Source organism: Mastomys coucha, unplaced genomic scaffold, assembly GCF_008632895.1.
Source record: "Mastomys coucha isolate ucsf_1 unplaced genomic scaffold, UCSF_Mcou_1 pScaffold5, whole genome shotgun sequence".
Lineage (NCBI taxonomy): Eukaryota > Metazoa > Chordata > Mammalia > Rodentia > Muridae > Mastomys > Mastomys coucha.
Window position 1 is genome coordinate 98,247,293 of NW_022196911.1, and position 14,969 is coordinate 98,262,261.

The 14,969-nt window shown below is 46.9% G+C and overlaps 1 protein-coding gene across 1 annotated transcript; it reads right to left on the reverse strand.

The window, feature by feature from the left end:
• Positions 1-266: 266 nt before the first annotated feature.
• Tmem101 (transmembrane protein 101) lies at positions 267-3,981 on the reverse strand. Its single transcript, XM_031351494.1, has 4 exons — positions 3,787-3,981; positions 3,296-3,476; positions 2,070-2,216; positions 267-1,306 (listed from the first exon to the last, which is right to left on the reverse strand). Exons 1-4 carry the CDS (start codon positions 3,921-3,923, stop codon positions 998-1,000), a joined length of 774 nt encoding a protein of 257 aa, XP_031207354.1. The 5' UTR covers positions 3,924-3,981; the 3' UTR covers positions 267-997.
• Positions 3,982-14,969: the final 10,988 nt, after the last annotated feature.

Sequence of the window (14,969 nt, forward strand, 5' to 3'; positions counted from 1 at the left end):
GCCTCAAACTCACAGAGATGTGCCTGCCTCTGCCTCCCTAGTGCTGGGAATAATGACCTGTAACACCACACCCGAGTGTGTTTTTTTTTTTGTTTGTTTTAAAAAAGATAGTTGAAGAACTGTGGGAACTCTCAGAACTAGGGTGGTGGAGGAATCATGAGAGGACCACAATGGGGTTTAACCCAAGATGATCTTTCAAGAACCCCCAAATCACCCTCAGCCAACGGCAAAGCACCGACGGAGAAGACAGAAGCAAAGACACAATGTCTGCATAAGATGTTTATTTTTGGAGGACGGTGTGGTCTGGTGTTTAGGAGGGTGCCCCACCCAGCCAAACAACCAAGAAGCTGAGAACAGATGCGGCAGCGGGCTGCCTGACAGGCCTGCCCCACCCTGCACATCCCAGAGCACACAGGGCCTGCCCTCGACTCTAGAACGAGAGTCAGAGAACCGGGATTGTTCCTGCCCCAGCAGACCCCCAAAGAGCCCCTGTGTTGTCTGTAGCACCAGCCACTCTGCCCCTCCACGCAAGGCTCCTATAGGTGTAAAGACAGACACACGTGTGTGAACACACACACTAGTCTCAAAAGCACTGTCTAGTTTAGCTGCATCTGCAGGTTCCAGAAGGAATTTTCACATTTGCTTACTTCCAAATCTTCCTCTGTCCCCGACTCCTACCCGCACCCCAGCTCTGCCTTACTTCTTTCTCAGGGACTCCTCCCTCCCTGGCCACTTGGGGGAGGGGCAGCTGGCCTCAGCTCTCCCCTAAAACAGGCAAGAAAAACAACAACAACCCCATGAAGCTCTAGCACGGGGGAGCTCTCATCTTCCCGAGGTCTGAGCCACAAACTTGGGGGGAAAAAACCGGTAACTATTAAAATCAAAAACCAAGAAAGTAAACAAACAAACCAAGAAGCATAAATAAACAGCAAGGAGGAAGGTAAGGTGGCCTTCGGTGGTGGCCTCCTGTGCCCAAATCAGGCTCTCCCTGTGGAACTCAGCCATCCGTAGCCAAGATGACAGCAGCCCCGAAGATCCCCACACTCTCGCCAAGTAGTTTCATCTGGTTCCAGAACTCGACACGCCGTGTGTTGTGCCAATAAGAGACATTGCCATCAATGAGCAGCATGACAGGAGGTAACAACACAGCCAGGATCTGGGCGGCCAGGGTCACGTAGTAACCTGACAAGAAGGCCAGGGCCAGGACTCCATAAAGCACGAAGAACAGCTGGACCATCAGCTCCCCTCCTGGAAGATGGTTCAGGTATGCCAGCCGGTCCTCCTTACTATGCTGCAGCGAGTAGGCCTAGAGACACAGCATCCTTTAAGACTGCAGCAGATGAGTGCCTCCCTGGGGTGGTACCCACAAGTCAGCCCCTGTAAAAGTCCTTTGGATGAGGACTCTCTGAAAGTAGGGCCTGTCTCCCACTCTGATTATAGGGCCCCGAGAGGTAAGGCTGATCTCTACTCTCCTGGAAACTTCTGTAAAAAGGAAGTGCATCTCCACGGTCAGATGGAGACTCAGACTTTTGAATATACACACCAAGGAAGCCCACAGAACTCTGCACATAGGATGTAATTCCTGGTTCCTAGGATGAGGTCAAGAGCTTGAAGCCTATCTTTGTCCTCATCTACAACAGCCTTCAAAGCACCAGGGAGATCTACCTGGCTATCCTACATAACCTCCATCAGCTCTAGGAGGCAGAGTTACAACTAGAGCGGATGTGTACCATGCCTCTCCCTTGTCCCCTTTCTTAGTCCTGTAGAGGCTGAAACAATGAGAAAATCACGGAATCCTCTTTGCTGGATTCTTAAGATTGGGACTGAATGGTCAGTTCAACTTCTTATCTAGCTGGTAGCAATAATGTTGAAAGGAGGGACCCTCAGCCAGGTATGAGGTACTTGGAGGGCCCTTCAGAAGGAACCAGAAGCTTTCCAGGGCAATCTCTAGGAGCCACCAGAAATTACTCACAAGGCCTTGCTCTCTCTGCCCAATGGCCAGGACTCTGCCAGGCTTAAGCTCACGTCACTCCTATCCAGTGCCTCCAATCAAGAGAACCCCAACGTACCACACAAATGAGGTAGATGCCCAGGAACACCTGGCCAGTGGACTGCAGTGAACGGCTTCGGGGTTTCCGGCGGTACAGCTCCCCAGCCCCGCTGGCCAGCACCAGAAAGCCGCCAATGATGGCAACTGTGCGGGAATACATACGGACCTAAGGCCAGGGAAAAAGGAAGCCCAGTCAAGAACTGCAGTCACGTCTCCTGGTTGTCAAGAACACAGAACTGCCCACTTCTACACATCCCATTCGTTCTATCTGATGAAACCTCTTACCTATTCCAAGCGTAGTCTGCAGAGAGATATAATTCTCTTTACAAGGCAGAAACCAAGGGCTGAGAGGGGATAAGAAAACTGTCCCTAGTCCTACAGAAAGTGGCAGAACCTAGATGCCACAGAGTTGCCATCTCCTCCACCCCTAGTCTGAAACCGAATCCAGGGTTCTTCCGTCTATGCAGTATAGACTCTATACCAACTAAAACAAAAGTAGCCAGCCAGGCAGCGGTGGTGGTGGTGGTGGTGGCGGTGGCAGCATATGCCTTTAATAAAGCACTTGGGAGGCAGAGGCAGATGGATCTCTATGTGTGAGTTTGAGCCACCCTGGTCTACAAAGCAAGTTCCAGAACAGCCAGGGTTATACAGAGAAACCCTGTCTAGAAACAAAACAAAACAAAAAAGAACAAATAGCCCCACTATCCCGTTGCTGTTCACACACTGCCTCCCTTACTAGACTGGCAGGCTGGTCCTTTTGGACAATTCCTCCAAGCTACCTTAATACCTCCAGGCACCCAGTAGCCGGTATTGCTTCTGCATTTGCAGGCAAAATTCTACACTACTATTAATTACATTTCATAAAACCTGATGGACAGACCAGATATTCTCCAAGGTCTCTTTTGCTTTACGAGTCTGACACTAATAAAGTAATTGTTTAAAGGATGATGGGAATCAGATAACTCTAGGTTACTGGTCCCTTCGACATACTGTGGCATGATTTGGGGGCAGTCCATTTCCCATCTGCAGCCTTCCATTTTCACACTCTACAAGGGAGGTCTGTGCGGTCTCTATGGGCCTGACACGTCTATGGTCTGTAATAATTTGCCACAAAACTGCTACAAACCTAGTACCCCAGTTTTCCCAGGCTTCAAATTTGGGCGTACCATACATGCCCACCAAGTACACCAGGACCCTGTAGCTCTTTCCCCATAGCTAAATCTCACCTAGAGTTCATATGCTCACCTTTAGCCAGTCCCCGTAGTGGACATAGCCCCCGATGTAAGCGGCATAGGTGCTGATGGCTAGCTGGAGTGCGGCGCCCAACGCAAACCACCGCCGCTTCACTCCGAAGGACATGAAACTAGCACACAACACAGCTGCTCCCATGTCGAAATATAGATAAGGCACTGGGATGTCGGGCTTCCTGTGAATCGAGTGTAGGGAACAAGGAAGACAGAATGAATGGAGAGTAAGTGTCTGGGGACCTCTGTAAGTTCCCGCAATCTTCACTGCTCCCCAGAAACCCGAAACCCTTCTCACTGCTGGAGCCTCCACATCAGTTCTGGCGGTACAGCCGAACCAGAGCATCTTCCAATCTGTCTGAGTACCAATTCCTCTCAGCCTAAGTATCCCGACTTCTGGGCCCCAACTTCCCCCAACATCACCGCACCCCAGTTCCTGGGACAGGCCGTACCGCCCCCCACCGCATTCGACGACTTCGTGGGTGCGCTCACCGACGCGCCTCGGCCCTTTCAGCGTACAACATAAGTTGGCTGAAGCAGCCCCAAAAGGGGCAGCGCGTGAGCAGCACGGAACCCAGCTGCATGATCAGCTGCAGCATCCAGCGTCTCGAACCAATCTTCGAAGCCATCTTGGGAAAGGGCAGTCCGCTACGGCCTCAGCCGGGTCTGGGAGACCAGCACCGAGGAGGATACAGGCAACTTCCGGTCCCTTACTGTTTTTCTTTTCGTCGGGAAACAAAGCTCTCGCTCTCTAGTTCCGGAAGGAGGAGTCAGCCTTTCTGAATTCTCCATATGGAGAGGAGAGAACTCAGAGCTTCTCTTTGCACTTTCTTTCCCTTTAAAAAAAAAAGATTTGTTTAGGGGCTGGTGAGATGTCTCAGCGGTTAAGGACACTGCTGCTCTTCCAGAGCTCCTGAATTCAATTCCCAGCAACCACAGGGTGGTTTACAACCGTCCATAAAGGGATCTGGTGCCCTCTTCTGGCATACCGGTGTACATGCAGACAGAACACTCATACATTAAAAACAAAACATGAAAGATTTGTTGGGGTTTTTTTTTAAGAATTTCTATTTTATTTATATGAGTACACTGTAGCTGTCTTCAGACACACCAAAAGAGGGCATCAGATCCCATTACAGATGGTTATGAACCACCATGTGGTTGCGAGGATTTAAATTCAGGACCTCTGGAAGAGCAGTCAATGCTCTTAAGCTCTGAGACATCTCTCCAGCCCTTTGTTTTGTTTTTTTCTTTTTTTGTTTTTTTTGAGACAGGGTTTCTCTGTGTATTCCTGGCTGTCCTGGAACTCACTCTGTAGACCAGGCTGGCCTCAAACTCAGAGATCCCCCTGCCTCTGCCTCCCAAATGCTTTGATTAAAGGTGTGCGCCATCACTGCCTGGCCATACTTTGGTTTTTTGTTTTTGTTTTTGTTTTTAAGATTTATTTATTTATTTTATGTATATGAATACACTATAGCTGTGACTCAGACACATCAGAAGAGGATATCAGATTCCATTACAGATGGTTGTGAGCCACCATGTGAATGCTGGGAATAGAACTCAGGACCTTTGGAAGAGCAGTCAGTGCTCTTTAACCATTGAGCCATCTCTCCAGCCCCCTCCTTTGCTTTTTTAAGACAGAATTTTATTATGTAGCCTGGCCTGGCCTGAACTTGCTATGTAGACCAGGCTGGCCTCCAACTTAAGTGGAAACTTAACAGTTCTTTGGAGAGTCAGTTGGATGGTGCCTTGCTGGGGCAAACATGTGAAGGAACATTTAGGTGAAGTAGACACAGGTGAAAGACTAAGGCAGATTTGTGAAGAAATGTTTTGCTGAAGCAGACAAAGGATGTTCTGCTAAGCAACCACATGAAAGGATACGTGATGAAGGATTCTTTGCTAACAACACACATGTATTTGCCCGCCTTACATTGCCTAGTTGAGCTGCATTTGTTGGGACTCCATAGAGAGAGAATGTACCGGAAAACTCCTGGTGGTGTGTTGTGGCCTTTTTGTCACTTCCGAGAACTCAAGCTGATTGGCAAAGTGATATCAGCAGAAGACAGATGCACGTGCTAAGGCAAAACATGTGGAGGACATGCGATGTTTGGAGAGAGTATAAATAGGACTTGATGGACAGTGATGGAGGCTGAGCTTGGCTGTGTAACGCTTGTTGGTCTCCAGTCTTTAATGATCTTTGCTTCCCTGAGAGTCACAGCCAAGAACTTCTGATGGGGGGCTGGCGAGATGGCTCAGCGGGTTAGAGCACTGACTGCTTTTCATAGGTCCTGAGTTCGGATCCCAGCAACCACATGGCAGCTCACAACCACCCCAATGAGATCTGACGCCCTCTTCTGGTGCGTCTGAAGACAGCTACAGTGAATTACGCCAGAGCAAGCGGGGCTGGAAGAGGTCCTGAGTTCAATTCCCAGCAGCCATACACATGATGGATCACGACCATCTGTACAGCTACAGTATACTCATAAAATAAATAAGAAAATAAATCTTAAAAAAAAAAAAAAAAAAAGAACTTCTGGTGTCCCTCCTGCTGACTCATGCTGAGGCTGAGGTCTGGCTGTCTCTGCTGCTGATTTCTGTTTGCTCTCCCGACTCTAGCGAACTGAACTGCTGGTGTATCCACGAAGTGTTTGCGAGTGGATTGAGCTGCTGCTGCTGACCTGTGAACTGAACTGGTGATTTCCAGACAACACAGATGGGAGTTGCTCCAAAGAACCTTTCTAAACAGGTCCACTTCCCCCGTATCTTTTCTTTCCCGGTGGTGGGTGGTGGGCTAAATGGGAGGTTAAAGCATTTAAGCACCATCATTAAAAATTAAAATTTGGGCATGAACAAAAGACAGAGGAATGAGAAAAGGCCCAGCTTAGAGGTTATTTTGTCTACCTCTACTCATCATATTCCATACTAGATGTCCACAGAACAGAATCACTTTCCAAAGAGCTATACTTTACCAGTCTCTTCAGCTACCACCAACTCATGCAATGCTCCGATGCCTAGCTCTGAGGGGCTAGAAGGAACAGAACTTTGATATTTTTCTTTCTTTCTTTCTTTCTTTCTTTCTTTCTTTCTTTCTTTCTTTCTTCCTCCCTTCCTTCTTTCTTTCCTTCCTCCCTTCCTTCCTTTCTCTTTCTCTTTCTTTAGGTTTTTTAAGACAGGGTTTTCTTGTGTAGTTGTGGCTGTTCTAGAATTCCCTCTGTAGATCAGGCTGGCCTAGAACTCAAGAGATCTGCCAGCCTCTGCCTCCTAAACACTGGGACTAAAGACTTGCATTATTCACCACTATGTGGCTGGATTTTATTTTATTTTATTAAGGTTTTACTATGTAACCTTGGCTTGCTTGGAATTTACTCTGTAGACCAGGTTGGCTTCAATTTCAGAGATCTACCTGCCTCTGCCTCCCAAATGCTGAGATTATTTATGTCTATAAGAGTCCTTACAAGCCTACCTGGCAGTGGCTCACCCTTCCATCATAACCTTAGCAATCAATTTCAACACAGTCTCCCCCAGACATCAGTATGTGTGAGGAGAAAATTCTGGAAACCCGCAAGCTTTTCTGATGCATACTCCACTCTGCCCTCTTTCCCTATAGACTAACCCTAGTCTATACTGGGGGCAGGTGTTAGTATACTACTAGGTCAAGGGAAGGGGATAAATGGATTCCTCATGGCTTGAGAAATCAGCACAGCATTGGCCCACCTCCTTTTAGCCCCATCCTGACAGTAGAGCCTCAGACATCCAAAGAACTTTTTTTTTCTCCCACATCTCCCTTGAACTTCCACAGGCTCACATACCCCACCAAAGACTCCTCAGCTCTTCCCTGGCTCCACCAAGGCCCTGGAAAAACCTGTATTTGGCCAGGACCATAACCATTGTCACAGAGGCCAGTGTGGTACCTGTGATGGCCAACATAATCACTGTCTTGATCAGGTAGAGCAATGCCTCCACACTCCTCAGCATCCCCTGAAGGTCCAGTGCATGTCAAGTTGCCCAGGCCCGACAGGTGCAAGTACCTCCACTTTCCAAAGACCCACTGCAGGTGGGTCTAGGGGAACTGGCTAGCAGAAGCCATGTGTCTGCCCCTTTATATTTGAGGTGTTATAGCCAACTAACCATAAGAGACAAATTACTGCCCACAAGGCCACAAAGGCTTTGGCTTCCAGTGTGCTGTGCTGTCGTTGCTTCCAGCCAGAGAGTACTTTCAGGCCTGATGTGACAGTCCTACTGAAACTAGTTCCATCGAGAACCAGCAGAGGTGAAGAGGTGTGAGCCTGCTACAATCCAATTCGGACAGCTGGTTGTGACTCTGGCTGCGTTGCCTCAAGCTCCTCCAGTGCTACTGGGTGCAAAGGTCCAGGTGGTGAGCAGTTGTGGAAAAGAGCCACAGTAGAAATCCCAGAGCAGCTGGAAAAAGAAAAACAAAAAAAACAAAACAAAAAAAAACCCTAACTAAGGCGGGAGAGCCAGTCAACTGACTAGAGAGAGATCTAGCAGCTAGCTCTAAAAAACTTGGGTTCCCCAAAACCCTATTAGCCAGACTCCACAGAGTACTGTGAAAAAGTGGCAGCCCTTAGAGCCCCTGGGGTTACTGGAAATGCCAAGTGGCAGGTGGCTAAGATGACTGTGGCTCAGCTCCAAGAACCAGATTCACAGCATGGAAGGGAAGCAGAACAGGCTGAGGCTCCCATAGTCCACTCTACTGCTCGGCAAGTGCAGAAAGGTGAATCCCACTGTTATGGTGTGGTCATTGTGAACAAGGAGTGGCTGCACCTGGCCCATTCATGTTCAGTGAGAGACTGAAGATGGCATTGGAGAATAGAGGATAGGGAGACCCTCGTGCTTCAATTCCTCCTGGCAAGACTAATTTTAAGCAGGATACAGTGGGCCATGCCTATCATCCCTAGCATTGAAGCCTGAAGTGGGACAATCTCCCTGAGTTCAAAGCTAGTCTAGGCTATAGATTGTGACCCTTTCACAAAACCAGGACTGGTGATCTGTTGGGAGAATGACTGCCTAGCAGGCACAAGACCCTGAGTTCAAACCCCAGTACCACTTAAATTAGTCATGGCTGCACAGGCCTGTAATCCTGGCCCTTGAGATGTAGAGGCAAGAAGATCAGAAGTTCAAGGTTATTCTCCCATACTTGGTGAGTTCAAGACCATGTACAAACCTGAGATATACGAGATCCTGCATTAAAAACACCTCCATCTCTGATGGAGGCGCTGCTGTCCTGACTTCCTGCTGTTTCACTTTCTCTTAGCACTGTCAGGATGAAAAGCAGTGGGGGTGGGGGCCACTGAAGAGAAGGCACTTGTTGCTCTTGCAGGGGCTTTGGTTTCCAGAATCACATCGCAGGTAAAAAGGAGCTGGTATTAAAGGTTCAGAAGATCCAGTGATCTCCCCTGGCCTCTGAGTGCACCTGTATGGAGCACCACATGGATTCTGTGTTCTGCATGTCCTAATTCGGCTCCATCTCACACTTGAACAACATGCACTTTAGCCATCTCCAAAGCCCCAATTTTCTTTTATGATAAGTTCACTAAAATATTAAGACTTTGTCAGTTGAGCAGTGGTGGTGCATGCCTTCAAGGCCAGCCTGGTCTACAGAGTGAGTTCCAGGACAGCCAGGGTTACACAGAGAAACCCTGTCTTGAAATAAAAAAACAAAAAACAAAATGAAGGAGTGCCCTCCTGGAGGTCTTCTTTCCAGCACTCAGAAAGCAGGGGCAGGGATGTCCGGAGTTCAAGGTCAGCCTGGTCCATATGAGATCCTCTCATAAAATAAGACAACTCTCTTCTTCCAACTTCACATGGGTTCCAGGGATCAAACTCAGGTTGCCTGATTCTACAGAGTTAATCTCTGACCTCTACGATCATGCTGTGATGTGAGTGCTGTAGCATATGCACCCATACACATACATCATCTGCACATGCACGCACACACAGTAATAAAGCAAAATAATTTTTTTTTTTGGTTTTTTGAGACAGGGTTCAAAATACATTTTTAAAACAGTCTGTCAAAATTGGATATTATGGCGGGGCAGTGGTGGTGCACGCCTTTAAGCCCAGCACCTGCAGAGGCAGGCAAGGATTTCTGAGTTGGAGGCCAGCCTGGTCTACAGAGTGAGTTCCAGGACAGCCAGAACTATACAGAGAAACTCTGTCTTGAAAAAACAAAAAAAATAAAAAGTAAAAAATTGGATATTACATTGACGGGAACTAGCATAACAAATTCAAAATCCAGCTTTTTTTCTCTCTATTCAGGGTTTCCCCATGTAGCCTTGGCTGTCCTGGAACTCACTCTGTAGATCAGGCTGGCCTCCAACTCAGAAATCCACCTGCCTCTGCCTCACAAGTGCTGGGATTAAAGGCATGTGCCACCACTGCCCAGCAAAACCCAGCTTTTTAACTTTCACTTTGAAATAGTATTTCACTACACATATGAAGCCCAGAATGACCTCAAACTTCATGATCTTCCTACCTCAGCCCACTGAGATTGCAGTTGTATGCCACCATGTAGTGTTTAAAACTTTGTTTACGTTATTCAACAGGTAGTTGTGAGCCACCATGAGAATGCTGGGAATTAAATCTGGGTCCTCGGGAAGAGCAGCCAGTGCTCTTAATTGCTGAGCCATGTCTCTAGTTCTTAAACTAAGCTACAATAGGCAGTTTAAAACATTTGTAGCTGGAGTAAAGCTCATCCTAGCATACATGTTCAATCTTCTGCTGCTAAAATGACTTCACAGAGAAAGATGTAAAATTCTGTATTTAGAAACTCAAACTCAGGCCGGGCAGTGGTGGCGCATGTCTTTAATCCCAGCACTTGGGAGGCAGAGGCAGAGGCAGGCAGATTTTTGAGTTCGGGGCCAGCCTGGTCTAGAGAGTGAGTTCCAGGACAGCCAGGGCTACACAGAGAAACTCTGGTTCTGAAAAAACAAACAAACAAAAAGAACCTCAAACTCAGGAGCTACAAAGATATATATATATATATATATATATATATATATACATATATATATATATATATATATATATATATATATATGAAGACAAAACCATACACATAAAAGAAAGGAATATCCAGGACTGGAAAGTTGGCTCAGTGGGTAAGAGTACTTGTTGCGCCGGGTGGTGGTGCACGCCTTTAATCCCAGCACTTGGGAGGCAGAGGCAGGCGGATTTCTGAGTTCGAGGCCAGCCTGGTCTACAGAGCGAGTTCCAGGACAGCCAGAGCTACACAGAGAAACCCTGTCTCGAAAAAATAAAAATAAAAATAAAACACCTGTGTGCTGGTACACTCCTACAATTCCAGGACTAGGGAGGCAGAGGCAGGAGGATACCTGTGAGCCTCATACTAGCAAGGACTGGACAGATCCTGTTTAAAATACATGAATCACGGGGCTGGAGAGATGGCTCAGTGGTTAAGAACACTGACTGCTCTTCCAGAGGTCCTGAGTTCAATTCCCAGCAACCATATGGTGGCTCACAACCATCTGTAATGAGATCTGAAGCCCTCTTCTGGTGCATCTGAAGACAGCTACAGTGTACTTATATATAATCAATAAATAAATCTTTAAAAAAAATATGGATCACTTTTTTTATTTTCCAAGACAGGTTTTTTTTGTGTAGCCCTTGGCTGTCCTGGAACTCACTCTGTAGACCAGGCTGGCCTCAAACTCACAAAGATTCTGCCTCTGCCTGGGATTAAAGGGATGCACCTGCCACCACCACAGGTTTGCAGCTGCCTCTTAAGCACAGCTCACAGGATAAGCAAGCTCCAAACTTCTCATACACAGTTGTAAGGTGCCAAAGACTACAGAGAACACCACTGAGTCAGTAATGGGTTCTGTGGCTAGGGAAGGGGGCCACTGGCAAGTTTCTAACAGTGAAGTTGGTTGCATCTTCAGAAAAGCAACTGGCAGGATTACTTAAGACTCTAGAAAAGTCAATCTTTAAAAAAAAAAAAAGATTTATTTTATTTATTTCATGTATGATTATACTTTCGCTGTCTTCAGACTAGAAGGGGACATCAGATCCCATTACAGATGGTTGTGAGCCACCAGGTGTTTCCTGGGAATTGAACTCAGGACCTCTGGAAGAGCGAGCAGTCAGTGCTCTTAACCACTGTGCCACCTCTCCATCCCCTAGAAAATCAATCTTTAAGGCAAAGAACACAATAGGTCTTAATACTTTGAGGCAACAGGTGAAAATACTTGCCTTCTTAAGTTCCTGGACAAGGCTTTTGTGAGTTTGGTTAAAACACAACACAGCAGTATGGATCATTTCTTCACCTGTAAGGTGCTATTTATTATTGATCACTATATAAAATTCCTAAAGTTCAGGCAGCACACTAGAATTTCAAGTTTGTTTGCTTTTGTTTTGTTTTTCAAGACCTAGTTTCTCTGTGTAGCCCTGGCTGTCCTGGAACTCACTCTGTAGACCGGGCTGGCCTCAGATTTACGGGATTCCATCTGTCTGCTGGCATCAAAGGTATATGCCACCACTGTCTGGAGATTTTAAGTTTCTTTAGGGCAAATTCTGATGTAGATGAAAAGGTAAGCTCATCATGGAGATGTAACCACCCTCCAGATCTAACATTCATTCAGCCAGGTTCTAGCATTACACAGTGCCACCCTTGGTAGTTAAAAGGGAAAATGGTATCTATAAGACTTTTTTCTTGCTGGGGCAGTGGTGGCACACGCCTTTAATCCCAGCACTTGGGAGGCAGAGGCAGGGGGATTTCTGAGTTTGAGGCCAGCCTGGTCTACAGAGTGAGTTCCAGGACAGCCAGGGCTATACAGAGAAACCCTGTCTCAGGGAAAAAAAAAAAAAACAAAACTTTTTTTTCTTTAAAAACATGCTGGGGGCAGGGTGGTTGGAGAGATAGCTCAGTGGTTAAGAGCACTGACTGCTCTTCCAGAGGCCCTGAGTTCAATTCCCAGCAAACCACATGGTGGCTCACAACCATCTGTAAGGAGATCTGATGTCCTCTTCTGTGTATCAGAAGTTAGCTACAGTGTACTCATATACATAAAATAATTTAAAAAACAAAAAATCAAAACAGGGCCTGGCTGGCCTCAGACTCAGGTATCCTCCAGCCTCTGCTGGGATTATAGGAGTGCACCTCTACAGCACCCACTATGTCATTTCTTCTTCCTTACCAAGAAACATGTGCACCAAGGAAGACAATGCACCAGTGTGTGCAACTGGAATGCACACACTGCATACAGTAGGGAAAGGAAACTTTGCCTGCTCCAAGAACAGATTCTGAACCACGCTTTCTTAGCTTCCGCAGTGTTATGGAGGACTGGTCAGCTGGTTCCGCAGGCAGCCTGTTGCTACCAAGCCTGCCAACCTGAATCTGATCCATGGAACACACTTGTTCCTCAACCTCCACAGCTGCAACAATGGCAGGTACTCACCCACAACCACACGTACATATTTTAAAAAATTCTTAAAAGTGTTAAGGAGCAGCCAGCAATATGGCTCAGAATGTAAAGGTGACCATTCTCAAGCCTGATGATATGAGTTCTAGCTCCAGGACTCACACTGTGGAAAGAGAGAACCAATTTCTGCAAGCTGTCTTCTAATCCCCACATGTGCCCCCTCCCCCAACACACACAAAATGGAAAAAAAAATTTTAAGTGTCAATGGGGGAACTGGAAAGATGGCTGAGTGGTTAAGAGTACTGGCTCCTCTTTCAGAAGACCCAAGATGGGGCTGGAGAGATAGCTCAGTGGGTTAAGAGCACTGATTGACTGCTCTTCCAGAGGTCCTGAGTTCAATTCCCAGCAGCCTCATGGTGGCTCACAACCATCCATAATGGGATCTGATGCCCTCTACTGGTGTGTCTGAAGACACACCACATAAAGAAGCTGAAGACAGCGACTCACATAAAATAAATTTTTAAAAACAAAGTGTCAAGGTGCTAGTGTCAGTTTCCAAACTTTGTAACAAATCCGATGCCCAGACTCAAACAGCAGAGACTCAGCACCACCCTTGTCCAATGCTAGCACACTACAGAGCAGTGTGCAGTGGGCGATAATCAAATGCTGGTATCAGGGTCCAAGTGGGGAGGAAATGAATGCCCAAAGCCAAGGAGACACAGTGAAGCTGCCTAGACACACTTCACCACAGATAGAGCCCCCTGTACCATACTCTTGAATACTTCAAAGTCCCTTCAACCTACAGGGCAGCTACTCTGTACTCTACCCCAAACCTAGCAAACAAAGCAGTCTGGAACTTCATAGTACAGTATGGGCCCATGAAACTAATCAAGGCTTGGGGACCACCCCAGTTCTGCATTACAAGCAGCTGAGACACTATGGACAAGTCACTGGCCTGGATGGAATTCACTGGGGGGGGGGGGGGGGGGGGGGATCTGAGCCCCTTGCCCTGCCGGAACCATATCTGCCCTGTCAGTTCACTTATTAGACTCACCTGAAATGCCCTTTCCACAGGGCTAGAGGGGTGACCTAGCAGTTACGAGTGCTTTCTTTTCTCACAGAGGACCTGGTTTGGTCCCTAGAACCCACTCACAGTAGCCTGTAATCGCATTAGCTCCAATTCCCTTTTCTGGCCTGCTTAGACATCCACATACAGGTGGTGTACGGGAACTCATGCATTCACATAAATTAAAAGTAAAAGGGGTTGGAGTGATGGCTCAAGGGTTAAAAGCATATACTGTGGTTCCCAGCATCTACGCAGGCTGACTGTGGCACTTAACTAATATGAACAGCTCCCTCCCCCTTCCCCACAGATTTTTAATAAAATGTGTTGGGTTTTATTTGTTTTAATAAAATTTGTTGGGTTTGTTTTACCTCCACCATCGTTTTTTACAGTAGGGTCTCAACATATATCCCAGGCTGGCCTTGAACTCATGATCGTGCCTCAGCCTATCAAATGCTGGATTAGTGATACATTACCATACCAGATTCTAAATGGAAGTTGAGTACCTAGCAAGCATTGAATTTACTTTCATCTCTCAATTTAAACATCCTAGGACTAAGCACTTTTCACAGGTATTTATAGCTAGGCATTTATGCCAATTCTAGATGAGTAGTTTCCATGTTCAGAGCTGGAAAAGTCTTGGGTAGGTGCTATGTCTCTCCAATTACAAAGAACCGAACAAAAGAGTAAGGAGTTGATTCTAACTGCATGCTTCTAAATCTTTCTCCTATGCCTCCCTATCCACACCAGTGCCCGCCCTGGGATGGGTTACAGTTCTCTCCTTTTAGAAACCGAGGAGCACCAGCTGACACTTCTCTCACGCACAGACCTACAGGCTAAAGAGAAGACTAAGATAGGTGTGCCCAATAGTCAAGCCACTACTCCTTTTTTGGGTTGGTTTTCTATTTTGAGAGACAGGACTCCCTACATAGTCCAGGCTAGCCTGCAACTCACTCTACAGACAACCTGAGTGGCCTGGAGCTCTCAGTCCTTCCTTCTCAGGCATGTGAGCGCTGAGATTACAGGTTCACACAACCATGTCCAACTACTATCATACCTTTAACTGTATTTCCTGGGCTCTCTGGATCTGACACAGTCTCTTCCCTAAGGTCTACATGTCTGTGTGAATTAAATCAAAGATTGGTTTGAGCCGGGCGGTGGTGGCGCACGCCTTTAATCCCAGCACTTGGGAGGCAGAGGCAGGTGGATTT

Coding starts and splice junctions, on each gene's coding strand:
- Tmem101 (XM_031351494.1), bottom strand. CDS start 3,923: ATGGCTTCGAAGATTGGTTCGAGACGCTGGATGCTGCAGCTGATCATG. Junction 3,477..3,786: donor GAAAGGGCCGAGGCGCGTCG/GTGAGCGCACCC, acceptor CTCGATTCACAG/GAAGCCCGACATCCCAGTGC. Junction 1,307..2,069: donor GCATCTACCTCATTTGTGTG/GTACGTTGGGGT, acceptor CTGTGTCTCTAG/GCCTACTCGCTGCAGCATAG.